Source organism: Podarcis pityusensis (genome assembly GCF_964106645.2).
Source record: "Podarcis pityusensis genome assembly, chromosome: 1".
NCBI lineage: Eukaryota > Metazoa > Chordata > Lepidosauria > Squamata > Lacertidae > Podarcis > Podarcis pityusensis.
Window position 1 is genome coordinate 78,040,097 of NC_138028.1, and position 27,868 is coordinate 78,067,964.

The 27,868-nt window shown below is 42.5% G+C and overlaps 1 protein-coding gene across 8 annotated transcripts in view; it reads left to right on the forward strand.

The window, feature by feature from the left end:
* DEAF1 (DEAF1 transcription factor) overlaps positions 1–27,614 on the forward strand; it is a gene marked incomplete at its 5' end in the record, with an annotated part of 31,720 nt that extends 4,106 nt beyond the window's left edge. The window contains 11 exons of one of the 8 annotated variants that reach the window (XR_013978564.1): positions 637–780; positions 1,420–1,559; positions 2,876–2,941; positions 4,440–4,566; positions 5,181–5,309; positions 6,972–7,103; positions 10,767–11,017; positions 17,100–17,223; positions 19,780–19,845; positions 25,482–25,571; positions 26,251–26,299. Coding sequence is in view for 7 of the 8 variants with exons in the window: in XM_080976826.1 (XP_080832952.1) it covers positions 637–780; positions 1,420–1,559; positions 2,876–2,941; positions 4,440–4,566; positions 5,181–5,309; positions 6,972–7,103; positions 10,767–11,017; positions 19,780–19,845; positions 25,482–25,571; positions 26,251–26,355 (1,250 nt within the window). Of the gene's footprint in view, positions 1–636; positions 781–1,419; positions 1,560–2,875; positions 2,942–4,439; positions 4,567–5,180; positions 5,310–6,971; positions 7,104–10,766; positions 11,018–11,595; positions 12,080–17,099; positions 17,224–19,779; positions 19,846–25,481; positions 25,572–26,250 lie in introns of those variants that run through there. The other 7 variants (XM_080976831.1, XM_080976826.1, XM_080976827.1 and 4 more) reach the window with 7 other exon arrangements.
* Between the last annotated feature and the right edge of the window lie 254 nt (positions 27,615–27,868).

Consider the following 27,868-nt stretch of genomic DNA (forward strand, 5'->3'; position numbering starts at 1 on the left):
AACACCCAAATGATTTTACTGTGCCCGGCCTTTTTTAAAACAAAAACTTCTCTTTCATCTGATGCAGTGTTATGAAATCAGTAAATCAGGGCCAGTTCATATGCTATGACAACAATGTGATTGGCGCTGCTGCATGCTTGCATCCCATGTTGCACTAGTAATGGCTGAACTGGGAGAACCATGTGGAAGAAACATATTGTGTGTCTCCTCTCCATGCTGCTGTGGTTGAATGGAAAGCAACAATGACCTTTGCCCCTTTCCACATGATTTCTGTATTTCAAACAGATATGCTGTTTGATATACAGAAATATTTGATTTAATATTTGTTTCCTCTTCCTTGTTAAAGGAACTAGTTCCCAACTAGAGTGGGGGCGGCAGGGGCTGCTCCAGTTGGACTGTCTCCTCCACACCACAGAGTCCTCTTTACATTTTATATCATTTATTTGTTCTGGTACTGGAAAAATTGTAAACTGCTCTGGGTGCCTTTGCAGAAAAGCAGTATATTTTGTTCCATTGGTCAGAAGTCACTTTGAGAATCCAGGATGTTCTAGTGGCATTTGCCTTCCTGTGGGAAAGGCAGAAGTTAGAACCTGAATGTGCTGTGTGTGACTTTGTTTTCTTTCCATTAATCCAAAGGGCCTCAGTCTCCTACTCCTTTAACGTCTGGGCAAGAAAAAGCAGGAACAAAATACAACTGGGATCCTTCAGTGTATGACAATGAGTTGCCTGTGCGGTGCAGAAATATCAGTGGGATCCTGTACAAAGACCGACTTGGCTCGGGTAAGGTGTCTCTTCCTCTTTTTCTGATCTGAGGGTGATTATAAATCTTCTGTGCTCCTTAAAGCCTGAGAGTCAACAGTGAGCAGTGTGGCTCAGCCTCAAGTTCCTGTGGTTGTGGCAGGCCAGAATCTTGTTTTGTGAAGAACAGGGACTCAGCCCTTCCCTCTTCTCTGATAAAATCTGTTTTAAATGTCCTCTGTCAGTGCAAACTACAGTTGTACATTGGTTCTTGAACATAAGCCGTTCCAGAAATCAGTTTGACTTCAAAAACCAAGGCGTGGCTTCTGATTGGCTGCAGGAGCTTCCTGCACTCAGTCGGAAGGCGTGTCGGATGTTCGGCTTCCAAAAAACGTTTGCAAACCAGAACACTCCCTTCCAGGTTTACGGCGTTCGGGAGCCAAAACGTAGGGGTACCAAGGTGTTCAAAAACCAAGGTACAGCTGTACAGGGACACTGCATGAGCGGAATTTCCAAACTCCCCTCTTCTCCCCAGCTCATGAGGTTAGGCCAAGTGCCTTCTCTAAGCCCTTGCAAGATCTACAAATAGCAGAGGAAGGCTGTTTCCAAGCTCAGCTGGGCCATCTCTGCACAAAGCAATTCTTAAGCAGGAGCTAAGCTTGTTGTTTTGCCCTCTTCAAGGTGGTCGAGGACGTTGCATTAAACAAGGGGACACTTGGTACAGCCCCACTGAATTTGAAGCTATGGCTGGAAGAGCCAGCAGCAAGGACTGGAAGAGAAGCATCCGCTATGCAGGAAGGCCGCTTCAGTGTCTTATTCATGTACGGTGGACTCTCTTTCATTTTTTCTTTTATTTATATCCTACAAAAGTCAGAAGGTCATTCCTCCCTCCCCCTCATCCAGGCACAGAGAAACTGGGCACAGTGGAAATCCCAATTCTAGTCTCAGAAGAGTTGCAACTTGACTCCTGAAGGACCACCTGCACATTTATAGACCTGTAAGATCACTTAGATCAGTGGTTCCCAGTTAGGGGTCCGGGGACCCCTGGGGGTCCACGGAATGCACCCAGGGGGTCTGTGACACCAGCCCTTGCCTCTCCCCCATTTTTTTCCCCATTTTTGCATGGTAATATCACACATTTTATGGTCTGTTACAGCGCTGTGATTTTTCAATATATTGGCCAAAATCAGTTTTGTCATCACACCGTGATAATGATTTTGACCAAGCAATATGCAGCAATATATTATTCCTTGCGCAAGGGAGAGCAGGGCAGCCAGTTTAAAGGCACCACCAATATCGCACGGTGATCACCTGAAACATGTTTACATTTTTACTTTGTTAACTATACATTGGAATCTGCTCTGGATCAAAATTGAGTAGTATTCCATGACACCCCCTAGCTACACTAGTGTATCGACTTTTCAGAATTTTCAAAAGTAGGGGGTCCATGGCTTGGCTTTTTAAAAATAGGGGGTCCTCAGTAATTAACTAATTGAGAACCACTGACTTAGATCATCTGGGGAAATTCTGCTCATGCCACCACACCCTGCAGAATATCATAGGGTGGTGACCTGAAAACAGGCATTTTCAGTTGTCCTTTTGTTTTAATGATATGCACTGCTTAGAGATTTTTGAAATATTAAGCCGCTTTTAAATAAAAATAGAAAAAGAAAATGTTAATTCACAAGTAAGCCCCACTAATTGCAGTGGGACTTGCTGCTTGTTGTGTGTGAACAGAGCGGCATCAGTACTGTAGTAGTAATACGGTAGCAGTAGTAGTAATAATAATAATAATAATAATAATAATAATAAATTTATTTATACCCTGCCCAGCTGGCTGGGTTTCCCCAGCCACTCTGGGCGGCTTCCAACAAAAGATTAAAAATACATTAAAACATCAGTCATTAAAAATAGTAAGAATTAGTAGAGAGAACATGAAGAGAACAGAATGAGAAAGAACAGAATGTTAATTTCCTGGGCAGGTGGCTGGGAGGAACTCCAGACTAGGTCTTCTAGGAGTAACTTCAAGAAGGTGCTGGGAACCCTGAACTTGATCTTTTGCTTTGTACAGTAGAGCATAGGATGGGTCTCCAGGTATATTTTCCCCTGATACTTTTCTTTCCTTTCCCCAATTTAGGATGGGATATTAAATCCTCATGCTGCCTCATGCACTTGTGCTGCCTGTTGTGATGACATGAGTCTGGTGAGTGTGCAGCTGCTGTTGTAGAAACTGACGGGACTCTCTAATGGTATACTGTAGTGCCGTAAGTTTAGGTTATGAGCATCTCAAGAAAGGAATAACTGTAAACTTGATGGATCGAGGTGTGCTTTGCTTAGTAGGGAAAGGCAGAAAGGAAAGGTGGTCTTTTCATATGACAGCTCTTCACTGAGGCTTCATTACAGTTGCAGTATCTGACTTTCTGATGGAAGCAATATTATTGAGGATAATTTATCTGTCAACTTACTTATTTGAAAATGCACATTCTATTTATACATATATAAGCTCTAATGTTTTCTAATAAATTAATCTGTCAAGTGGCCTTCATTAAGAGTAAATTAAGCTACTGCAATTATAATCTGTAAGCAACCTGTTCAAATGCACACCTCAGTAAGAACATTTTTACTATGTTTTCTAAAGATCACATGAGATGAGTGTAGAGGCAGCAACAGAAAAAGGCCTGCTCTCTGAGTCTTGTGTGATTGTACACCATGATAACTGTAGGGTCCTCTCCCTAGGACTGTCCAGAGCAGGGGTGGTGAGCCTATGGGCCAGATCAAGCCTGCCAGGCTATTTCTCACGGCCTACTAGCCTCCAGATCAAATTTTACAATGTCAAGGTGGAAATCCACTGTGGCGGTGAAATCAGTCATCTTGTTTCCCTTTGTGCTACTGTCGCTAATAGGTTGGAGTTCTCTGGAAATGGGAAGGAAAGCTCTCATCTGTTCCAGGGTTTCCTAGGAAAGGCTCAGGAATTTTTTTTTAAAAGATTGGGGTCTCTTTTCTGCTTCAGGAGCACTCTGACCTGCTAGTGATGATGGTGCAAAAGGAATAGAGGTGCCTTGCTCAGCTGTGATTTCACCATTGGTAGGAGGGAGGGAGGGATGTGGCAGTGGTCTTGGACAGGACTGGGGTCTGCTCCTTAAAACATGTCTTCCTTTCCTCAAGAAAATCACCCCCTCTTAGATCCAGCGGAAAGGTGGACTTTCTGGCTAAGGAAATGTTCCTTTTTTCAAACAAACCCTACTTTCCACATTGTAAAGTAAATTTGGCACTGAGGTCAAACACCGCTACCCACAAGCATCTCTTTCCTCACTCTGGTAGCGCAAATACAATACTGTAATGCTAAATTAAATAATTAGAGGTGGGATGCAACATCCCACTATGACAAGCGTTACATCTGTGCAAACATTTCAGCTTGTCAAACAGAATGACCCCTATCTCCTCCCACCATGTGCTGTTTTGGCGATTCTCCCAACCCTTCCAGGACCAATTTCAGGAGGTGCAAGGGGGAAACCTGTTTGGGACTTCCACTGACATTGGGTGAATCATTAGGTGAATCCCACCCTGAATAAAAACCATATGCTGCCCTTGCATGATACCCCAAATCATTTGCTTGAGACACAGAGCAAGACAGTTTGACAGAAACAGCCATGGCCGTGGCAGAGAAGCTCTGAGCACTGGTGTTTTCTGCTTGTTACCAGAGTGGTCCTGTGAGACTTTTTGTGCCCTATAAAAGACGGAAAAAAGAAAACGAATTGCCCACAACTCCAGTGAAGAAGGATTCCCCAAAAAACATCACTCTGCTTCCTGGAACTGCTGCTACTACTTGTAAGTCATTCTTGGAATAAACAGCCTTATCAAATGAATCACAATCGTGTGTATATACATCCTTTGCATGTTGTAATGTTAAAATAACTTTATAAAAGTTATCCATATGAAATGTCCATCCTCCTTTCTGCTTTCTCACTTTTATTCAGAAAAGCAAGCAATGCTGAGGATTTTTCCTTCAGCAACCAGCAGATGGTCATGGTATGCGTTGCAATGGCAAACACATCAAGGAAGTACTAGCATAATGTATTATCTAAAATTTGAGTATTTAGATTAAGTTTTTATATTACTTCTTCTGGATTGTTTTTTCTGTCAGTGGTGTCAGGCTGTGTCTGTTTTTTTTGAAATGTAATGGAAGTTTGACTATGAGTTAGTGCAAGAGTGGCTGAGCTGTGCTCTCCAAATGTTGCTGGATTCCCAACTCCCATCAGCTCCAGCCAGCGTAGCCAGTAATTGAGGATGATTAGAGTTGTCTACAGATATCTGGAGGGCCACAGTCACCCCTGAGTTAGTGGGCTGGTTTCTGCAACTTGGAAGCAGAAATGAAGAGACCTCTAGCTGATTGGTATTAGCATTTCACTAATATCTGGAAAACGTTTTTACACTTTTTTTAGTCACTGTGACTCCTTCAGGACAGATCACTACCTCTGGCACTCTGACCTTTGACCGTACATCAAGCGTTGAGGCCACAGCTATTATATCAGAAAGCCCATCCCAAGGTGATGTTTTTACTGGTACGTCTGGTAAGTAAAATAAGTAATTCACACATGTATGCACATGTGATTGGGATACTTGTGTGGAATTGTAGATGCCTAAGGCTAACATTTCAGATTTAGGGATCCAGCAAGCTGCTTCAGCCACTGTGATAAGCCACAGTTTATCCTGCGCAACTCAAACAAGCCAAAGTATAGTTTGTTGTGTCATTTGAACCTGGACCATGGTTTGTTTCAAACAAACTGCAAGGGATAAGCTCAGAAATAAACTAAGGGTTGCTCTTGGTTAATTTGTGCTATACTGTTTGCTGTTTGTGGTTTGCTTGTTTCAAAGAAACCATGGCATGGGTTTGAATGACATGAAACACTATGCTGTGGCTTGTTTGAGCCACATGGGGGGACCCACACAGCAGGAGTAGAGGTTCATGAGTAAACCATAGTTTAAGACGAACTGGTTTAGACAAATCTGGCCAATGTCTAAGAAAATTGGAAGACAGCAACTCAAATGACTTTACACTGCAATTCTATGGATGTCTACTTAAAATAAATCCTAAACTGAGTTTAGTGAGACTTAATCTCATGTAAATGTGTATAGGATTAATCTCATGTAAATGTGTATAGGATTACAGTTGAACAGTGGAATCCTAGGGGAGTATATTCAGAAGTAAGCCCTATTGATTTCAATGGGATTTACTTCCAGGAAATTGTGTTTATGATTGAAGCCTTTAGCAATATCATAATAAACATTATGCCCAATTCACACAGGACTTTTTTTCCTACATGCAAGCAGTCCTGGCCTGTACTGAGTCACATACAAGCCTGAGACTGCATGTAGTTGTAAAATTGGGTATACGAATACAGAGAGCAGATAACAGCAATTTTAATGAGTTGAAATATTTCTCCATATGAATGAGTATTGGCTTGAGACCACTGACCTTTATTGAAAAGGTTCTATGCTGTAAGGGTAAGTAAACTTAATAAAACATACTCCCCATGAAATGTCAACGTCTCAGAAGTGGTTGAAAAATGGATTTAGATTTGATAATGTTTTTAAAAAATTAGGGAATCTAAGCATTTCTGATCAAATTTTAGAGTGACAGGTCAGTTAAAGGGATAAAATTCTGGTTGTTTGCATAAGGATGCCTGAAAATCCTTAGTAAGTCATTTTGGATAAGCATTACTACTATTTTTTTTTAAATAGTAGTAATGCTTATCCATTTTAAAGGAAAAACAGCAGATGCTAGAATTTTGGTATTTATTTAGAATAAGGAACTTACTTATCTGAATTATTGATTGTCCACATTCTGAATTCCAGTTTTAATCCTCCGTACTGAAGCTGAAACTTTATGCTAAACTATTAAATACATATTTTCAGTCTTGCTTGTCTTACAAGAGAAACAATTCAGTTCGTTACTGGTTGATTGCTGTTATGAGGGACCCAGCTATTTAAATAACACACTTTGCAAAGAAAAATCTGTGGATTCTAATCTAAGTCTTCGCATTGCTCTTTAACAAAGAGTGATATGAGCTCTTCAGTTCACATTGTTTCCAGAATAATTCCAGCTGCTGCTCATTCCTTTTCGTACTGTAATCTTGCATCTTGGGTACTCATATCAAAAGTGTAAAATCAAAACCAAATGATGAATTCTTTTCATGAGTCCTGATTTTCCTTCTCTCCCCCCCCCCCCCCAGTAGTACAAGACACAAACGTTCAGCAGCCTTGCCGGGTCAGACATCCAGAGCCTCACTACCCAAGTTATCAGGACAATTGTCAAATCTCCGCATTCCCAGAAGCAGCACTGCCAACTTCTCATCCCAAACTTGGTAAGTTTCATCCCAAAGAGCTAAGTGAGAGATCAGGCATTGCAATGGAATTCCCCTTCCCCCTGTGGTTCCCCAGTCCGCGTTAAGGCAGTTGCCGGCCACCGTGTGCAGCTTCTGCCTCATCCAGAGTGCCGTCTCCTCCATCGCCCAGCACCGCCCGTGTCAAGGCAGCAGTGGATGAGGCAGATGTGTAAATGCTCCATCACATGCCTGCCACACCCGATGCCTTGGCATGGGCCGGGTGGGGTGGGCAAACAGGCTGCCTGTCCCAAATGAGACAAGCAGTCCGCTCACAACTCCCCCTGCCAAGGCAGTGGCAGCAGCTAAAGCAGCATCCGCCGCTGCCTTGAAATGGGTGGAGGAGGGATGTGGGGCTTGTTTGTGCTCCTTAGCCGGGGGTGGGGCAAGAAGCTTCCCACTCCCCAGCTGAGCAGCCTCAATCCTTCTTCTCACACGTGAGCAGGAGAAGGATCGGGGCCCTCTCAAATGGGGAGCGGGAGCACTTTAATGGAGCCCGACCCTGCTGTTGGATCGTGTGAGCCGGTGGCTAGTTGGGGGCTCCATAAAACTGCTTGGCTGAGGCAAGGGCAGTGGTGTGCCCATCACCCGAGCAGTTTAAAAAAGCGAGGGAGGAACAAGCTGTATCAGCGCCTCGCCAATGTAGCTTGTTTCTCCCTCTGCGCTGGTATGAGGACAGATCGCGATGGCAGTTTCACTCAACAGTATATCACTGGTGAAACCGCCGCTGTTCCTGAGTCCCTCTGCCTCCAGCACCTTGCTGCAGCGTGTTTCTCCTCTGGGCACTGGTAGCAGAGAGACTTGGGAGGCAGCAGTTTCACCCATGATATACCACTGAGGGAAGCCATCATTGCGGTCTCCCCCTTAGACCGGTCCTGGGCGATACATTGATATATTGCCCAGGCCTAGTCTGCTTCAGGGAGTCCCCCCAAGTACCAGGTTTTGTGGGGACTGCATTGGGAAGGGAGGAAAATTCTTGTCTGCGCAACTGGAAACTAATTGTGTAAGTGAGACATCTTAACAACATTTCACCTTAGATGCATATGTCAATATCAGCTTTCTTCCATAAGGGACTAGTTTGATTTTGATGCGTTTTCATCAAGTTCCCTTTTGGAAGTTGTAAATAGCACAGCTTTTGGAGTTCTCAGTATGTTTTATAGTGCTTGCTAGCTAACCTCTCCACAGATTGGAGGGGTGGATAGGGAATCTGGAGAAGGGTGGGGGTGTGTGAATACAGTTTCAGATACAAATGCAGCAGCATTGTGGCCCAATACTTAGCAGGGCATGTGCTGAGTGTTTTGTTGTATACTGGCCAGGAGACAGATGTTTTGGAGGCTAGAGGCTTTGTGACCAGGCTTTTATTGGGTTCAGACTGCTAACCAGCTCAAATATGGGTAAGCTCCTAGCATTTCCAGCCACACTGGCTAATCTTGTTTTCTCCTTCTCCAGAGGCTAGGATCTAAACCAATAGCTCCAAGTCACAAGAAAAGAGATTGCTAAGGAGTTGTAGTCCAACAACATCAGGAGGGCTATAGGTTCCTCCCACTGCTTTGATGTCTGTCTGAATAGGGAATCTCTTAATTTGGCCATCCCAGGGGATTTATGAAACCTGTCAGTTTCTGGAATACATTGGGGGCTGTTCCAGTGGTACCATTCTGTTGATTTTCTAGAAGAAACCTCGTTATTGATTCAACTGCATTTGGACTTTCGCCCACAAGTCTGGTGCCATGGTTTGTAGATGAACTGCAGGCTGAGTAGCAGTTTTGGTGTCAGCTGAAGCACATGGCAAAAACTCACACTGAGTCTGACTGAACATGTCATAGAGCCCATGTGTAGGCCTATAAGGTGGTGGTGGTGGTGATAGTAAAGGGGTTATACTTTCTCAGCACCATGGCATTAGCAGAATCACATCCAGTCGAGTTCTTTAGGGTTATTCACTGAGCAAAGAAAGAACAAAAACCTCTGGTGGTGGCTATGATATTGCTCTTAATAAGATTTTATTTCCCTCGTGACCTCTTAAACCTTCCTTTTTCAATCAATTCTGAGCACACTGTTGTGCATTGGCTATTCTAAAGAGCAAGTGCATTAGAAAAAAAGCCCATTAACAGGGCATGACTACAGAAGTAAGAAACACTTATGGAAAGATCAGGCAATCAAATGTCAAGCTTTGTTCCTCAAGAAACATAGTAGCTGAAAGAAAGCATAGTAGGTGAAAGCCGTTGCTTCTGCAAATATATGGAAGACAGGGATGTTTTACTGAATCAAATTAACTACAATCCTATTGATACAGTTGAGCAAACATCTGTTTCATTTACTAACTTAATAAAAGCTTTGGGGTTTACATTTTGATTCTCTAATTCATGGCTTTAACTTTGAAACTTGCACCCATTGCAGTATGGTTAAAGTCTAATACATGCTAAATAATTGCTACGCAAGTTTGTATTTAAAACGTAGTTAGCATTTTTAAATGATTTGGGGGAACTGGAAGCATACTTGGTGTAAAGACATATTATTTCTTGCAGAGTTTTCTGGATGAAAACTGGAATTTTAAAATTTTTTGATCTGATCTGTACACTTGTGTAATTATGCCTTTAAGGCTATACTCCTACCAACAGTTGCCTAGGAGTAGGATTGAACTCAGAGAGACTTGCTTTTGAGTAGACATAGATAGGATTACAAGCAAATATTTGTGTCTATACTGTGACACACCTAACAGTGGGGCTTACTTCTGAGCAAACAAGCAAGAGTCTGACATTTTCTGGGGGACCCTTTGCCAACTGCTCCTTTTGCGGCATAAGTATTGTGGGCAGCTGGCATCACAAAGCAGGCAGCTTTGTTTCTTCTGTGGGGGCTTGTGTAGGGGCCCCATGCAAATACTGTTGAAAACAGTTGTGGCTTGTGTAACCACAGTGAGCTGATTAGTTTCAGGTTGCACACACACACACACACACACACACACGTGTCTTTCCTTGCAGACCAAGTGCTTCATTGCTCATGTTTCTATACCCATCACCAGCCAACTTTTTTCAATGATGCAGCAGTGGAAAACAGCTTGACTTAATCTCCCTACTCCTGGTCCCTCAACAAAGCTGTTCTAAAGCTTATTTGGTATTCAGCCCATGTTCTTGCATTTGCCAGAGGCTCAGAGCTGGTAACATGATTAGTGCATGATCAATGTCCCATTAAAAGATGCCATTAAGGCTACAGTCCTGTGAACACTTTTCTGGTTAAGGCCCATTGAACATGGAACTTTTGCCTGAGTGAACATGGATAGGACTGTATTGTAAAAGAAGTCCCTGCTGTCCTTCCGGGTTGCAAGATGAAGTGGCTGTGTGTTGCTTCTGGGAAGACGCACAAAGCTCTGACTTTTGCTGGATCTCTGCAGAAAGTGACTTCCAGAGCTTGGAAAGGGACTACTGAGTATGCAGTAACACTTATAGTTTTGAAATCTGTGCTTCTGAAACTCCCTCCAGGAACTTAGGTTTGCTAGCGGTATGAAATTTTGATTAGGTTGTAGGTAATTCTGAACCTCTAAAGGGGCAGAGAGGTGAACCAAAGCAGTTACAGACTAAAGTTGCTACTATACAGTAGGCTTCCAACTGAACTTGAACCAAAGTATCTTAATGGATTTCTTTTGATTTTCAGTATTGACCTCACTTCCTGCCCTGGCTGTGCCACCTGCCACCCCCACCAAAACCATATCGGCTTCCGTGGTGAATGGTCTTGAAATGACAGAGCAGCGGAGTTGGCTGTACCTTGAGGAGACGGTCAACTCCCTTCTCAGCACAGCTCAGCAGCTGAAGACTCTGATCGAGCAAGCTAAGCAGGCCAGCTCTTCCTACAGAGAAGCTGCTGTCACTCAAGCAAAAATTCAAGCTGATGTGGAGAGGAAAGAGGTAACTATGCTTGTGGAATGACAACACAATTCTAGCTCTAAATAGGTCTGCAGCCGACTTGCTCAGGTGGCAAGTTGATAGCCTTCACAGTTTCTTTTATGCCATAGTGGAAGGCTGCCTATCATGGAACTTCTTAAGTTTAGATTGTACTCTTCAATTTGATGCAGAAAGTACCTGTACTTTGAATGACTGGAGTTTGATTTTAATGAAAATTGTAACACTGTCTTTAGCAATAATAAAACAACCACACCGTTTTTACATCAAGATCCACGGGTGTTTGCTATATGCCAGAACAGATCTAAGCTGTGGTCCACTTTCACAGATTCAAGCTGTAGGCAGAATAAATAATCATTGCAATTATTTTGCACAACTATACCGTTTACTGCATATAGACATTCACAGAAAATGACATTTTTTATTTTTATTTTTACAAGGTTGGGGTGAGTGGAGCAGGGTGAGGATGGGATGAAAATGGCCAGCACAGGGGAAAGAAGCGATGTAATAGGAATAGGTTTAGGAACTATAAGGACACTAAAGCCCCGGTCACTACCTAGTTCTAACCTTGGTCTTTTGTCCAGACGATATGCGCACACTTCTATGCAACCATGGTGGCTAAAACTTCATAGAGCCAGTGAGATGCAGTGGACAGAGTATTTGAATCGCTGTCCTGGCTTTGGAGCAGCTAGCAGCCATAAAAGCTTCCTATGGGAATGGGATATAAGACATGTCACCCTCTTTTTGTACCAACTGTATTGGCACCTATTCATTTCCAAGCACAATTCCAAGTGATGGTTTTTGACCTATAAAGTCCTAAACAAGTTGGGACTAGGTTTCCTGAAGAATCACCCTCCTCCATATAATCCTGAGCTGAGATATTGCTGTTTCTTCAGCTATCTGTAAGGTAACAGCATGCACAAGGCCATTTCTATGCTATCTGTCCCTTCCCACCCCGCCTCTGGAACTCCCACCTCCAGGATATCTGAATGGCTCCTTCGCTGCTTGTGTTAGAAGGACATTTTAACACTTTAAACATGTATTAAAACGCTTTTGAGCCCTCTAGGATTTTACTGTTTCTTGTTTTTTTATTTCACGGCATGCCACTCTGAACTCCTATGGAATGGCATATAAAAAATTATTAATACATTAATAAACAAAGGTCACTCAATGGCCTTGGGCAGGGATGTCAAAGGATTGCTGACCAAAAATCCCCCAGGAACCTCAGAGGTCAGACGTGATGGTAGTTATTAGACCAGGAGTGCATTACCTTTTAGGGGCCAGTGGTCTCATTGTCTTGTGGTCAACCACCAGGGGCAAAGGGCTGTATGTCAAAGTGGGTGTGGCCATTTTTTAAAAAACCAAATCTAATGTAATTAAATTGATTGATTGAATAAAATGATAAAATTTGGGGAAGTCTTGGGTAATCACAAAAACATTTTGGCACCACAGAATCGCAGTAGGGGACGATAGGAGTGATCAGTAATTTTTTTTTAAAAAGAATTTGGTGGGCATTTGGGTGTGTGTGCAAAACAATTGTTGTTATCACCGGGATGGGGGCGGCTATGGGAGCATTCAGTCAGTAAAAAGATTTTTTTCAAAATTATTACAGTGGTGCCTCGGGTTACAGACACTTCAGGTTACAGACGCTTCAGGTTACAGACTCCACTAACCCAGAAATAGTACCTCAGGTTAAGAACTTTGCTTCAGGATGAGAACAGAAATCGCGTGGTGATGGCGTGGCGGCAGCAGGAGGCCCCATTAGCTAAAGTGGTACCTCAGGTTAAGAAGAGTTCCCGGTTAAGAACAGACCTCCAGAATGAATTAAGTTCTTAACCCAAGGTACCACTGTATTATTATTATTATTATTATTATTATTATTAGACAAATTTGGGGGTGGGCTTTGAAGGTCTACAAAAACCCCTCCTGGTATCACAGCAGGGGACATACAGGAGTAGTCGGGAAAATGCGGGGGGGGGGGAGTGGAATCTACCCTACCAACCCGACACAGAGGGCATTTGGGTTGTAGTTCAAAGACTGGTCAGCACATGCCTTTTTTCTCCCTTGATAGTTGCATTGTCAGCTGATGCCTTGCACGTATCTCTGGGAACCGTGCCTCACATTCCACCAAACACAGGGCTTTACATTTGCTTCACAATGGTTGCTTCAGCTAGCCCTATACATGCAGCAGAATAAAAGGACAGGCTCCTGGTAACTTGAGGCTGCAGGCACAGGGTCTGCTGTTTTGAAATGCTCCTTTACATTAAAAACTTCCTGAAAATGGATAATGCATGACGGGCAATGGGACTGGACTTGAACATTTCTCCTGTGCATTGGTGGGGAGCAGAGGGAAGTAATCAGCAGTGGCAGGCACGCACATATTCCTATTATACTTATAGACCCAGCTTAAGTGTGCAGAAGGCAAGTCATGTGTGAACCATACAATGGCTTCTTTCCAGGATATTCATTGGCTTAAACATCTTGGTTAGAAGAAGACAGCAACTCATGACCCGGAAATTACGAGTCATATATGAAGGAGATAATATGGCCATGTAGATTAAGTTGTTAATGAGTGGAAATGAAACAAGCTGGTTTCATAAATGCAGGCATTTAATTGGTGGCAGAGAGAAAAGCTGCTCTTTTCTGTGCCATGGAAGTCATTTTCTCCTGTTTCAATACTTGGAGAATTCATACCCGTCAAATGAACTTTTTGGTTTCATTTTATCTGAGACTCAAAAAAGAATTAATCCCACCCTTTCCTGTACACATAAAAATATACGGCTGTCATTGCACAGTTCCCATTAGAGGATTTGCAGTGCCACATCACAACCCTGGACTTGCAGGAAGTCATGGTGGGATAGGGGAGCAAAGGAGAAGGCAAGTTGCACAACACCAGTGTCCATGGCATGGGAGTGAGGAGGTAGAGACACCAAGAGGAAAACTGTGGTTTTAAACAACAGAACAGAGTTTACATTCATAAGGCCAGGGGTTCCTGCCACGCCCTCCCCATCGCTCTGGATCCTCCTGTGCCCCCTGGAAATCTGCTCCTGAGAGTTGGGTGGTCCTTCGAAATGTGTGTGTTGGGTTGCAGGTGAGGGGAGAGGCTGCAGATAGAGAGGAGAGCTGGGGAAAATCACCCACCCATCCCAACTGCATGCAATTCAAGAAATAGAAGACAATGTGCTTTATTACGATGGTGGGACGCAGGAGGCACTGTGGTCTAAACCACTGAGCCTCTTGGGCTTGCCTATCAGAAGGTCGGCGGTTCGAATCCCCGCGACGGGGTGAGCTCCCGTTGCTCTGTCCCGGCTCCTACCAACCTAGCAGTTTGAAAGCATGCCACTGCAAGTAGATAAATAGGTACCACTGTGGCGGGAAGGTAAACGGTCTTCCATGCACTCTGGTTTCTGTCAGGGTATTCTGCTGCACCAGAAGTGGTTTAGTCATGCGAGCCATGTGACCCGGAAAGCTGTCTGTGGACAAATGCTGGCTCCCTTGGCCTGAAAGCGAGATGAGTACCACAGCCCATAGTCGCCTTTGATTGGACTTAACCGTCCAGGGGTCCTTTACTTACTTTTTTTTTTACTATTACTGTGGTGTTGCATTACATGAGGACTGTTAGAGCAATAGTTTCCTCACCAGTCATTCATGAAAAACATTTCTGCTACCCAGGCTGCTACCTGTTAAGTTATATACCAGCTTGAGTCTGAGGACATGGTGTGTGACTGTTGTAATTACCTTCCAGAGTTATGTGCTTTAATAAAACACAGTCAGAAACCGCTGTCCCGAAATATGAGAAAAAAGGTAGTTAGGTGACTATTCAATCTGACATTTCTTTTAAACATTCCTCTATAGTATTTGAATTTTTCTAAGATAATTGAACATTTCATACATCTAGGTTTTCTGAAGTGGTAAATAATGTTTATAATGTTGGGTGGAAAAATCTGGATCATATGTTATTTCTGCCTCAGAGGTGAAAGCATTTCAGGGAGGAGGTGGCACACATTTCCCATCCTGCTGCAGCTTGATGTTGGCTTCTGCTGCAGGATGAGAAACAGTCTTCTCTTGTCCCTCTTGTCATAATCGGAGCTTTGCCTTGGTGGCAGCAAGAGATAGATCTGCTGGCTTGCATAGCTGGGCGACAACCATATTTGGCTCAACACACTGTGGGTTTGGGGGTACACTGGAAGAAACAGAGATGAGTATCTTGCTGGGGGTGGGAGGTTGACCCTCCAGCCCAGCACCCAACATTCCTTGGATAAAACTGCATTTCTGTACAGCAGATAGAAGCCTAATATTAACTGGTTTCACCATTATGGATGTTCTAAAGGATGCCTGGGAACTGTGCATCTAGAAACTTCTGTGTCCTCCTGCATCCTAACAGTGACCTAAAGATTAGATTAAAAATATGTCAAGGGATCCTCTATCTTCAAGAGCCCCATAGCCCAGGAAAGCTTTTTCTGTCAGGGCTGCGAAAATGCTTCTGGCAAAAATTCCCCTTCAGTTCAAGGTTAAGGCTATAGATCTGTACCCACTTACATTGGTTAGGTCTCATTTAACTCTGAGTATTTATGCACAGGATTGCACTGTTAGTCTGGAAGGGAAGTCTCATGAGAGAGAAATGCCAACTCTAGCACAGATTAGTCTGCATAGCACAGTTTGTGCGGATTAAAATGCCAAGCATGGTTATATGTGGCTGCAGAGAGGTAATTATAAGGCGGCAACACGATGACCCAAGCTTTTACTGTATATATATTGGTATTTTATTTTATTTCTACCCCCACATTTTAAGGCAAGCATGTGCAAACCGGCTGAGGATGAAAACGTTGAGAGCAATGCAACAATAGAATGGATAGCATATAATAACACAGCAGAGATAACGTTATATATAGCCACTAATAAAATCCAATAAAGAAACTCGGGATACAAAAAAAGGTTTTAGGGTCTGTTTAAAAGCCACAGAGTTCAGCTCTTTGGCAGATACGCATTAAAATGCATACATGTCACATATTTCCTTAGAGTTAACAGAAAGAAGTTCTAATTGAGATTCGGTTTTGTTTCATGTAACGGACACCCCGCCCCACAATCCTGAGAACAAGATACAAATAGTTAACTGATACACACAGCTTGCTATGTAAGTGTTCAGGCATCCAAAGTTGAGGTACCCTTGACCTAATGCCTCTCATGGGCTTCTCTTGCAGCATTTACGATGAGGTCCAACACCAAACTTTCCCCCCATTTCTTCACTACAACTCAAGGATCAAGGCATTTCCTTCATATGTACTGTGTTACCATTCTTAGAAAACAGCCTTACAAAAACTGGTGGGCAAACCCATTCCTTGCTAAGCAAAGCACAACTTTTACAGATTATTTGTTCTGACTAGCAAGCTTTTTCTGAAGCATAGAGACCTATATCAGGCCTTTAACAATTTTATTTATTTTTAAAAAATGTATATAATGCTGTATCATAAAAATCTATCGCAGTGGTTTATAAAAACATAAAACTGGACAGTAAAAATTATTAAAAAGCTTCAAATAAAAAAACAAAAAAAATTAAAAACAAACATCAGTAGACCATTGTTAGTGTTGTACACATCATTGCCTGCATAGGCCTGACGGAATAGGGAAGTTTTTAGCAGGCTTTTAAAAGTCTGCACAGAAGACACTATGAACATGTAAGGCAATGATATGAATATATAAGCCAAATTATTAATACCAAGCAACATCAAATCTGGTGTTGCTTGGGAATTCTAAGAAACCAACAAATGATTGCAGTTTTGAAATCAGTGTAGTTTGGAAAGTTTCAGTCTGCCATCTTGATTCAAAATGGCATCCAATTGTATCCCAACATGGACAAACCTGTTCCTTGATCTCAGGAACCATCATGCAAAATGGGGTTGCGGTATCTTAATAGGTGCCCAAGTGGAAAGTGAGCAAACAACTTTCCAAAATATATAGTAGAGGCAGACACTACGACTTAGGAACAGTTATAACAATCAATTGAGTCATGACTGTCAAACCTGTGCTGGTAATTGGCTTTACTTCCTAGGCAAAAAACCAAAACCAAATCATTTTTTTTTCTTGACAGTTCTTACTACACTTTAATGGCATTGGAATACTTGGGAGTGTTAATACTGGTATCTATGTTACACAGTATTTGAAGGCTGAAAGCTGCTTCTCTTGGCTTAAAGAGCAAGTATATCATAAAAAGTGTGAGATTTCCATCTTTTCCTCTCTGCCTAATGTGATTCTATGCCATGGTCATTTTATGTTCCTGTAAACTCACAACACTCCAGACCTTTAAATGCCGTGATGTCAGGTCATAAAGATGATCTGAAATTAAGCCTTTAATCTGCTTAAGTATTAGGTTCTACTCTTGGATAAATCTACTTTGCTTTAGATTGTTTTTGAACTGTTCCTCGGGAGATTTAACACCCTAGGCTGGTGTTGAATCTAATTTTGGCTAGTATCTCCAGTCTTGATACATTTAACTTAATTTATTTAGCACTGCCTAACAGAGTTCTTGTGCTTAGTTTAAGGCTCTCTGGAGCTTGCCTGCATTGTGAATTTATTATGTGTTTCCATGCTGAATGAAGGGTATATAAATCAAGGGTTTGGTGTGAAGGAATATTGAGTTAAGACCACGGAGGAAAGTGTTATAGCTCAAAAAATGTCCATGTGAAATTTTGCAATGCATTTTTGCCCTACCTTACGGCAAACCCAAACTTGTTCACCATAGCAAGTCCCCCTAATGAGGCAGCCCCCTCCCAAAGTTTAAGCCTTCCTGTGGGATAACTAAGCCAAAATAAAGATGGATCGCCCCCATGGCAGTAGCACTCCTTCTCATTATAAGCCTGTAGCAACATGAAGCTTGTCAAAGGGAAGCAGGTAGAGCAAAGAAAGAGTTCAGGAGACCTCAAAGCCTACTGCCGCCAATCAATCAAATGTCTGGGGCGGGCAGGGGAGGAAGAGGACACCATATGTACAGATTGTTTGGATATAAAGACATTCTTCCAAGATTAGCAAAGCTACAGACATATCCATTTCCTTTTTTCTTTTTTCTAACTGGAGGTGGGATGGTGGGGAAGGAGATTTTGTGGAGTAATGGAGAACTGGAATTTATGCAATTTTCACACCTAAACTTCCTTTACCAGTTTAACTGCACAGTTTTAAAGCAGGGGAAGGGAATCTGGAGGCAGTTTGTCCACCTTATCCAGTGCTCTGCCGGGCTGTCCTTGGCAGATGGGAAGTGAGAGCAGTGGAACACTCTCACACTCCTCCATTCTTTTCTTCTTGATTTTTTAAAATTAACACATTGTGTCCCAACTACTGGAAACAATGGAAGAGAAGTTAAAACGCTTCCCCCCCAATGCTAGACTACTATTGGGATCCTTGTGGTTGCCTTCCTGCATCTTAAGGTTTTGAAGAGGTTCCAGACAAGGCAAGTTCAGGAGGAGGGTTTTATCCCTGGCCCTTTCAACCAAGGGGTCACATGTAGGAAGGTGAAAGATCCTGGAGAGATAGATTCCAGAATTGCTGCTGGCCACCATTGTTGGTAGTGATCTACATAGAGCCTGGTACCATGGCAATGCCTTGTAGCATCTAAACAACTTTCAGCCAATGAATCAAAGCTGGACCAACAAGTAGAAAGCTAACAGTCAATTTCTGTCTTCTGTGTCATGATGTTGCTTCCCATGCTTGGCTCTTTAATGCTATTTTCTTGTTCTTGTTCTTTTTATTTTATTTTGTTTATGCATTTTTACAACTTATATATACACATCATACAGTATTCACCATTATCTCTTATCCTCGGACTTCCCAGTCCATGGGATTCTAGGTAGTCCTTTGTCAGATGCAATTATTCCACCCCTTTTCATCTCAAATCTTCCTTTCTTTAATGTTATCTGCTGCTTGTATGTTTATTACTACTCTTAGGTTAAATTATACCCTCCCAGATACTCTTCAAAGCAACAAAGAAAGGCAGGGATATAACAACCAATATAAAAGAAAATAAACTACAGGCTAAAGATAGATTACAGGGCCCTGATATTGAAAGAAGAGCACCAACAAAATTAATATAGTGAAAGCTGAGCTTCAAACCTAAAGGTGGAGCTTTTAAACTACTGTTTTGGGTGTCTCCTACACTTTCAAAGAGCAATATAAACCAGAGAACGGTGAATCTAAGTACTTAAACCAAACTAAACATATTAGAATGGCAGGAAGAAAAGTGGGAGCACCTAGACTCCTTAGGAGCACCTGGACTCCTTAGGGAGAAGAAGATAAAGATAAATCTTGAAATTCAAATTAATATTAATACTCTTTTTCTTGTTCTGAAGTTTATCAAATTGTGTCCAAATTAACAGCTTTTGTGAGTGCAGCACTCTGTCAGCAGCTTGTTTGGATGCCCTTGTGATTCCTTTCTTGCACACACACACAAACCTAGGTACCTGCAGCTTTCCCCCTGTGGGGCAAAAATCAGCTTTTAATCAGGTGATATTAAACAGCAGGTTCTCTCCTGCTGCTGACCAATGCCTTGGCTCCAACCAGTATCAGGTCCCTGCAGCTTCTATTTACTTTGCAAAGATTGCACAGGAGATCCTCATCACAGCCCTTCTGCATCACATCGAGTTCCCTTCTCACCGGAGTGTTGTTGTTGAACAGAAAATTACATAGCAGCAGAACACTTCAATGGAATCATTTAACTATGCTCCAGAGAGCAGCCTGAGATGTCTATAAAGCTGAAGTTTGCAATGTCTTTTTCCTTTTAGCAGTATCAGGGCCAGTTATTTCAACAAGCTGAAGATGTAGATGGAAAAACAGAAATCATCATTAAGGTAAGCACAAGGCACTGCTGTCAAACAGCAGGTCAGGAACGTTCTGTTCTGTTCTGGTACAATGTTGTCATTGTCTGTCAATGTTATGCGTTTCCAGTTTTGGTTTGCTCCCCGCCCCCCAATCCCCTGGTGGTACAGTGACAAAGTCTACCCCATGACTGTTAGGGTGCCTTCATCCACTTACTTGTGGTGGCCTTTGGGACATTCTGTTATTCTGGCTCCAGTATCATGATGCTCTGCTGCCAAGACCACTGGCACGGTCAGATAACACAAGCACAACTGGGAATTCCCTGGGACGAGCTCTGAAATGGCTGGTGCTCTTTGCCTCTTGTAGCAGGCTTTGGGTCCCCGCTGCACACATGTGTGCTCAAAGTGTGCAGCCTCTTTCAAATAATGCTCTTTGAAATTTGGGTGCAGTGTAGATAGCAGCACCTCCTGGCGTGATGTAGCACTTGATGAGTATTGCGTTTTTTGCTTCTGCAGTTGCATGGAGGCTAAAACAGTGTCTATGTGTCCTGTTTCCGACTCATAAGGAGGGAGCTCCATCCAACCACTCCTTTGTGCATCCCACTGGCACTCAAGGTGGCAGAGCGGGGGATGTCTGTGCAATACTTTCCATTCCCTGATCAGAGAACATCCCAGTTGCTTCCTTCAGTGTAGATCCCACCCAAACTCACAGCTCAGCAAGGATGAGGCAGCAGGCTGTTCTGCGGCTCTTGCAAGAGACAAATGCACTAGGGTGGGGGGCTTATTTGGATTAGAGCTAGGGGTGTGTGTGTGTGTGTGTGTCATTCTTTCTTTACATTTTGCCCTGAGAGGCAAAGAGCAGAATTAAGGCTGTGATGCCTATCAGGAAAATGGTACAAGGGAGGGTGAGTTTGAAGCAGCCCACCCAACATTATAGCTTTGATCCAGATTGGCAGGCCTCTATAGCTACATTTGCCTTTTTAGAAAACATAGGCAATCCAGTCTCAGGTCTCCTGCTGGCACATCTACTTTGGCCCTAGTCCCATATGCTGCTCCCACGTATATCAAACCTTGTACAAGCCGCAGTGTCAGGTTGTCAATGGCTTGCGTACACAAGCAGTTACTGCCGTACCCCCCACTAAAATCAAGGTATATAATTCTCTGGCACCTGTTATATTTCAAGATTTGCAGATAATTTGCAGGCAGATGGTGCAAACAAATTAGGTGATAATGAGAGTGTGAATCAGTTGGGCCCGAAAGCTAGCGGATCCATCTGCACTAAATATGGCCTGTGTTAATGCTTTCACAGCATGTCAATTTATTCACTGCCAAGAATCCCTTCCTGCGCTGGCCTCGTTCAATTATACCAGGTTGCTAATCACGCCTAGGTATGAGCTATAAGCAGATTGAGCTGGGAAACATTCCTTGCGTCCTTATTTTTGTTCAGGTTTTGAACGAGCCACCCCAACACATAGAGCTTGCTCACTTTAATGGGATCTTATGAACCAAAGGACATAATGACAGATCACCAAAGCAGTGTCCCATTCCCCCCTGTCAGTTGTATTAAAAGTGTTGCCTGAGGATTTAATGCCTGTTTTTAGGTGAATGAAAAAAATGTAGTTATGATCAATCAATTCTTAATTCTAATGCTTCCTCACAGCTCTCCCCCACTCCAACCCTCATCACCTGTTCTTACTCCAAATAAAAATCCTGGTTCTTCCAAGTGGCTGGCAAAAGGCAGATTCGGGGGGGGAGGGAGGTCTAATGCAGAGCCTTCAGCTTAAAAAGTTATGCCTCTCAGTATTCTTATTCTTGAAGGATATTCTCCCAGTTTTTCAGTATTGCAGACCAGGGAAAGGTATATGGTATGCTCAAGGTGTTGTTGGACTACAACTCCCATCAGCCCCAGCTGGCTTGGCCAATGGTCAGGATTGATGGCAGTTGTAGTCCAACAACATGTGGAGGGCACCATCTTGTCTCCCATTGTTGTAGGCTCCTGTTACCTCACTTTTCAAGAACTGTTGTTCTTTTATTCACAGTTGAGCACCATATTGTTTTCATGAGTTTTACTTATCTATTTTTTTATTTATTTACCCCTTTCCATATTTGAGCTCTCTCAGCACATGCTTGTGTTTCATAGCCAGAACTAGCAGTGCTCAAGAGTCCCCAAGAGCAAGTTACACTGGGGAAAAGAAGCCTGAAGAGGTCGTTTTTTTAAGATTCGCATTTTTGAAGAAAAATAAAGGATGGGTGATGACAAGGTCAATTCCTCCTGCTCTTTGGAAACCTAAGCTGTGAACCTGCAACCCATCAGCACACATTTCCCTTACGTGATGTTGGCTTGTTTTTCTCTCACCCCTCCCCAACTTTCATTTTCATCAGGAAGCATATATATAAATCTTTTCCTGGAACTGGTATTTTGAGTTGTGAAGTAAAGTAATTCATGAAATGAGCTTAGAAATAATGAGAGCTAAAAAAATAATCAGTTGGGACTTTGTGCTTGCCACTGTTTTCTGCCTTCCCCACAAATGGCCATGCGGCAAACTTTTCTGCATCCATCATCATTAGAGACACGATGAAAGCAGGAGCCTAATGAGCTCTCTTATGCGCCGTCCTGTTCTATATATCAGGTTCAGGCTGCAGACCTAAACACGTGTACTACAAAGTGGGACTTTTTTCTTTTCTTTTGAGTCATAGACACAGTCCATTTATTTATATACAGCATTTCCCACAAATCCACCTGTGCTCAAAGCTGCGGATATAAAAAGCAATCTGAAACTCAGTCACACAATAACAGTGCATCAATTGATTGATTTAAGAAAATAGATACAGCTAATTCATTAAAAAAAATAAATTCAAAGTGGTTCACAACAACTACATAAAGCCGTACAATTCTTACTTATTTTATATATTTATGATATTTATATATCCCACTTTTTCCTCCAAGGCTCACCCGTAAACATTTATAAGGTTGCAGAATTTGCAGGAAATGCATTAGCTCTTGAAACCTATAATCAAGTTATATTTTTAATACGCTAAAACTGCTTGAACAATTCTTGTTTATGCAAACCTATCCAGTCACACAGAAGTTACATGTGTTTGATTTCTGTTTAGCTAGAGATGATTTTAACCTTTTTAATATTTCTAATACCATTTTAAACTGTTTTCATAGAGACAATAATAAGGCTATCAATAGCTACTAGCCACGATGGCTGTTCCACCTCTACGGCCAGAGGAACTATGCCTCTGAATGCCGGTCGCTGAGTGTTGCAGGAGGGGATAGTCGTCTCACGCTCAGATCCTGCTTGCAGGTGTCTCCACAGGCACCTGGTTGGCCACTGTGAGAACAGGATGCTGGGTTGGATGGGCCATTGGCCTGATCCAGCTAGCTCTCCTTATGTTCTTAAATTAATAAACATGTTTATTCATATCTAACCTCGTTTTGAACCGTATGTGCATTTGAAGACGTATTGAGAAATACTGCTTTCTGCGTACACGGAATATTAAAGAAGATATGGTAAAAATCCACAGTTGGTCTGTTGTATAAACATTTGAATATCTTTGGCTACATTAGGTTTTCACAACTGTAAAGTCAGAGGTATCCCTCCAAGGTGGAATCTTGTTATTGTTGTTGTTTAGCCGTTTAGTCGTGTCCGACTCTTCGTGACCCCATGGACCAGAGCACGCCAGACACTCCTGTCTTCCGCTGCCTCCCGCAGTTTGGTCATACTCATGTTTGTAGCTTCCAGAACACTGTCCAACCATCTCGTCCTCTGTCGTCCCCTTCTCCTTGTGCCCTCCATCTTTCCCAACATCAGGGTCTTTTCCAGGGAGTCTTCTCTTCTCATGAGGTGGCCAAAGTATTGGAGCCTCAGCTTCAGGATCTGTCCTTCCAGTGAGCACTCAGGGCTGATTTCCTTAAGAATGGATACGTTTGATCTTCTTGCATGGGACTCTCAAGAGTCTCCTCCAGCACCATAATTCAAAAGCATCAATTCTTCGGCGATCAGCCTTCTTTATGGTCCAGCTCTCACGTCCATACATCACTACTGGGAAAACCATGGCTTTAACTATATGGACCTTTGTTGGCAAGGTGATGTCTCTGCTTTTTAAGATGCTGTCTAGGTTTGCCATCGCCTTTCTCCCAAGGAGCAGGCGTCTTTTAATTTCGTGACTGCTGTCACCATCTGCAGTGATCATGGAGCCCAAGAAAGTAAAATCTCTCACTGCCTCCATTTCTTCCCCTTCTATTTGCCAGGAGGTGATGGGCCCAGTGGCCATGATCTTTGTTTTTTTGATGTTGAGCTTCAGACCATATTTTGCGCTCTCCTCTTTCACCCTCATTAAAAGGTTCTTTAATTCCTCCTCACTTTCTGCCATCAAGGTTGTGTCATCTGCATTCTGAGGCTGTTGATATTTCTTCCGGCGATCTTAATTCCGGCTTGGGATTCATCCAGCCCAGACTTTCGCATGATGAATTCTGCATATAAGTTAAATAAGCAGGGAGACAATATACAGCCTTGCCGTACTCCTTTCCCAATTTTGAACCAATCAGTTGTTCCATATCCAGTTCTAACTGCAGCTTCTTGTCCCACATAGAGATTTCTCAGGAGACAGATGAGGTGATCAGGCACTCCCATTTCTTTAAGAACTTGCCATAGTTTGCTGTGGTCGACACAGTCAAAGGCTTTTGCATAGTCAATGAAGCAGAAGTAGATGTCTTTCTGGAACTCTCTAGCTTTCTCCATAATCCAGCACATGTTTGCAATTTGGTCTCTGGTTCCTCTGCCCCTTCGAAATCCAGCTTGCACTTTGGGAGTTCTCGGTCCACATACTGCTTAAGCCTGCCTTGTAGAATTTTAAGCATAACCTTGCTAGCGTGTGAAATGAGTGCAATTGTGTGGTAGTTGGAGCATTCTTTGGCACTGCCCTTTTTTGGGATTGGGATGTAGACTGATCTTCTCCAATCCTCTGGCCACTGCTGAGTTTTCAAAATTTGCTGGCATATTGAGTGTAGCACCTTGACAGCATCATCGTTTAAAATTTTAAATAGTTCAGCTGGAATATCATCACTTCCACTGGCCTTGTTATTAGCAGTGCTTTCTAAGGCCCATGTGACTTCACTCTCCAGGATGTCTGGCTCAAGGTCAGCAACCACACCACCTGGGGTGTACAAGACATCCATTTCTTTCTGGTATAGTTCCTATAGTGTATTCTTTCTAAGTGGAATCTACACACATATAAAAAAACTTTCTGAAAATGTTTTTTTTTTAAGCGTTTTTTAAAAATACATTGACTTTTCCATTAGGCTCACCATTGCCATCTAGTGTCACATTGTATGTTGCGCTTAAAATACACTTAAAACATTTTATTTTCAGTTGAGTCCCAAGTTGACTAGTATAGCCTTGGCTTCCTTGTGGTCCTTCAGAAATACAGGAGGGGAAAAGTCTAGGGAACTGAAGTGGCTGTTTAATCCTTCCAAGGGCTCAGTTGCTGTAGGCAAGAGTTGATTATTTTTTTTAAAAAAAATTAAGTATTCCCTACGCAGGACCTCTGTAATTGTGCATCACTTCTGCCCTTTATCATGTATCTCGTACTATTAAGGCTTTGCAGGAGAGAGTGCTGCTTTCCTCCCCATTGACTTAGCTTCTGTGTCTGCATTGTGACAGCAATCCTGTGTAAACTGTGGTCGGGAAGCAATGAACGAGTGCACTGGCTGCCATAAAGTCAATTACTGCTCAACGTTTTGTCAGCGGAAGGTAATAAATTCCTTATACTCCGCAAAGCCAGAGAAACAAACACCCATGGCCTCTCACTTTTCAGCTGTCACCACTCATTTATTTCACTGGGCCTTGATTAGAAGGGCTGCTTGGTAGATTCCTTAATGAAAAACCCACCAATCTGAAGGACCTCCTGTCCCCATGTGAACCTACCCAAACATGAAGATTATCTAGTGAGGCCCAACTGGCAGGTTTCATTATCTGCTGAAAAGCCCATAGCTTTTGATGGTAGCCCGTTTAGCGAACAATCCCCTCCCTAGTTTTATTCCCTGGCTCTTATCCTTTTGGAGCCATGTTAAAACATATTTTAGTTACTCAAGTCTTTTCATTTGGTAGTTTTAGGGCTGCTTTTAATGTTTGATTTTTTTTTTTAAGATGTGGGTTTTTATTGAATTGTTGCAAAATTATTGTTTTTAGTTGGTGCTCTTCAGTTTCCAATGAGAAAATGTTTTTTGGAGAGACTGGGTATAAATGGGATTTTAGTTCCCTTTTGCTAAGTGATATTAGGATTCTGGTGTATGTACTGGGGGAATCTTAAAGCAGAATGTCACCTCATAAAACTAGAATTCCACAGCCCTTGTCCAGTGTTGCTACATTTTTCTTTTACTCAGTAACTGCTTTCATTTCACACTCTTTTCTTTCTGCCCCTCCTGTTCAGGATTGGAAAGACCACCAGCATATATGTGGCCAGGCAGCCACAGTTACTGTTCAGGCAGAAGAAGTGGATGTTGCAGACAATGTGATAGAGAAAGTTATTGTCTGAAGAGCCCCGCCTCTTCCATCTATATGGACATGTGTAGGGAGCAGACTGGCTGGACCAGTAATCCCGCTGTTAAGTCCTACTGAACTGAACACATCAGAAGATCAAACCGTGATGTTGTTTACATGTTGCTGTTCTCTAACTGTGCCAAAACTGACAACACGGACAGGAGAACATTTAGGGGCTCTGTGTGTTTTTAAGAAAACTCTGGAACTTACATTATGTTTACAGTCCTCTGTGTGAAACCGCTGCAAAGCTGATGGGTAGTTTGAATTGTTGTATCCTACAGCTCTGGTGGGTGCTTTGAAGTGACTTAAAAGGTTCTTTAAAGTGGTTTATGAGACCTGTTTTCTTCTGATGTTCCTCCAAAGTGGCCCACATGAAACTTGAATTGTTGCTATTGTTGTTCTCTCCCTACCTCTCATGTAACAAAATGAATATGGAACAGCCCGGCCCTTCAGTGGGTTTTGTGTGCTGACATTAGGGTATATACCTGGACTTCGACTCTATCACTGATTTTAGTTTTGGTTGTTGCATTCTTCCATCCCACCCCCTGCAAGACAAAGTTCTCCAACATATTCAGAATTCTGTATCGTGCAGATATTGAGCAAACTGCAAAGCAGTCAGAAAACTTCCTGTAGCATTCACTCTGAGTGCAAATGCAAATCTGTGGTGTCTGAACGGTTATAAACAATTGATTTGAATGGCTATATAACAGTTGATTTGTCCAGTATCACCAAAACTTTGAGATTATAGCACAGCTAGACCTAGCCAATTCACACGCCTCACATATAAAAGGCCAGCTTGTCTTGCACAAAACACCATCTTATTTACTCCTGAGGAGAAACTGAGAAGACAGCACTGTGTATACGGAGGTCACTATTATTTTAATTTTCACACATCTCAGTTTGTTTTCCACCCCCACCCACTTCACTCCATAAAATAAATGATAAACCATTCTCTCATATCTCCCTGCAAGAAAGAGCTCAGCATTAATCAGTAATCAAATCAGTAAAACGAATACTTTAGAAAGAGTTTACAGCTCTGATTTCGTGCTGCCAGAAATAAGCGAGAAGGTGCTATTGTGCGTTTCACTTTATTCCTGCAAGGGAATTGATTTGAAAGCAGCACCTTCCTGAGTGTTAAAATTGCAGGATATAAAATGAGCATTGGTTTTAGGCCATATTCGTTCGTATAAAAGGAAGAACGTTTTTGGGAGCCGGAGGAATGAGAGAAGCATAATAAAATGTTGCTGATATTGATAGCACTTGCCATTTTCTTTCCAGTGTCTGCCCTGGTCCTCGTATTTATTTATAAATTTGCATTATACTTAAAAATAAACTTAATAAAATAAATAAAGAGTGGCTGCGCACAATCAGATGCTCCCCAAATAGGGTCGTGATGACTTTTGCTTCAGTGCAGCATTGAAAAGCATAATGTTACTCTGGCATTGCAAAGACATTCACGAGTGCTTTGCAAATGCATTCTATATATAGACTTTCAATTGCACTTTGGT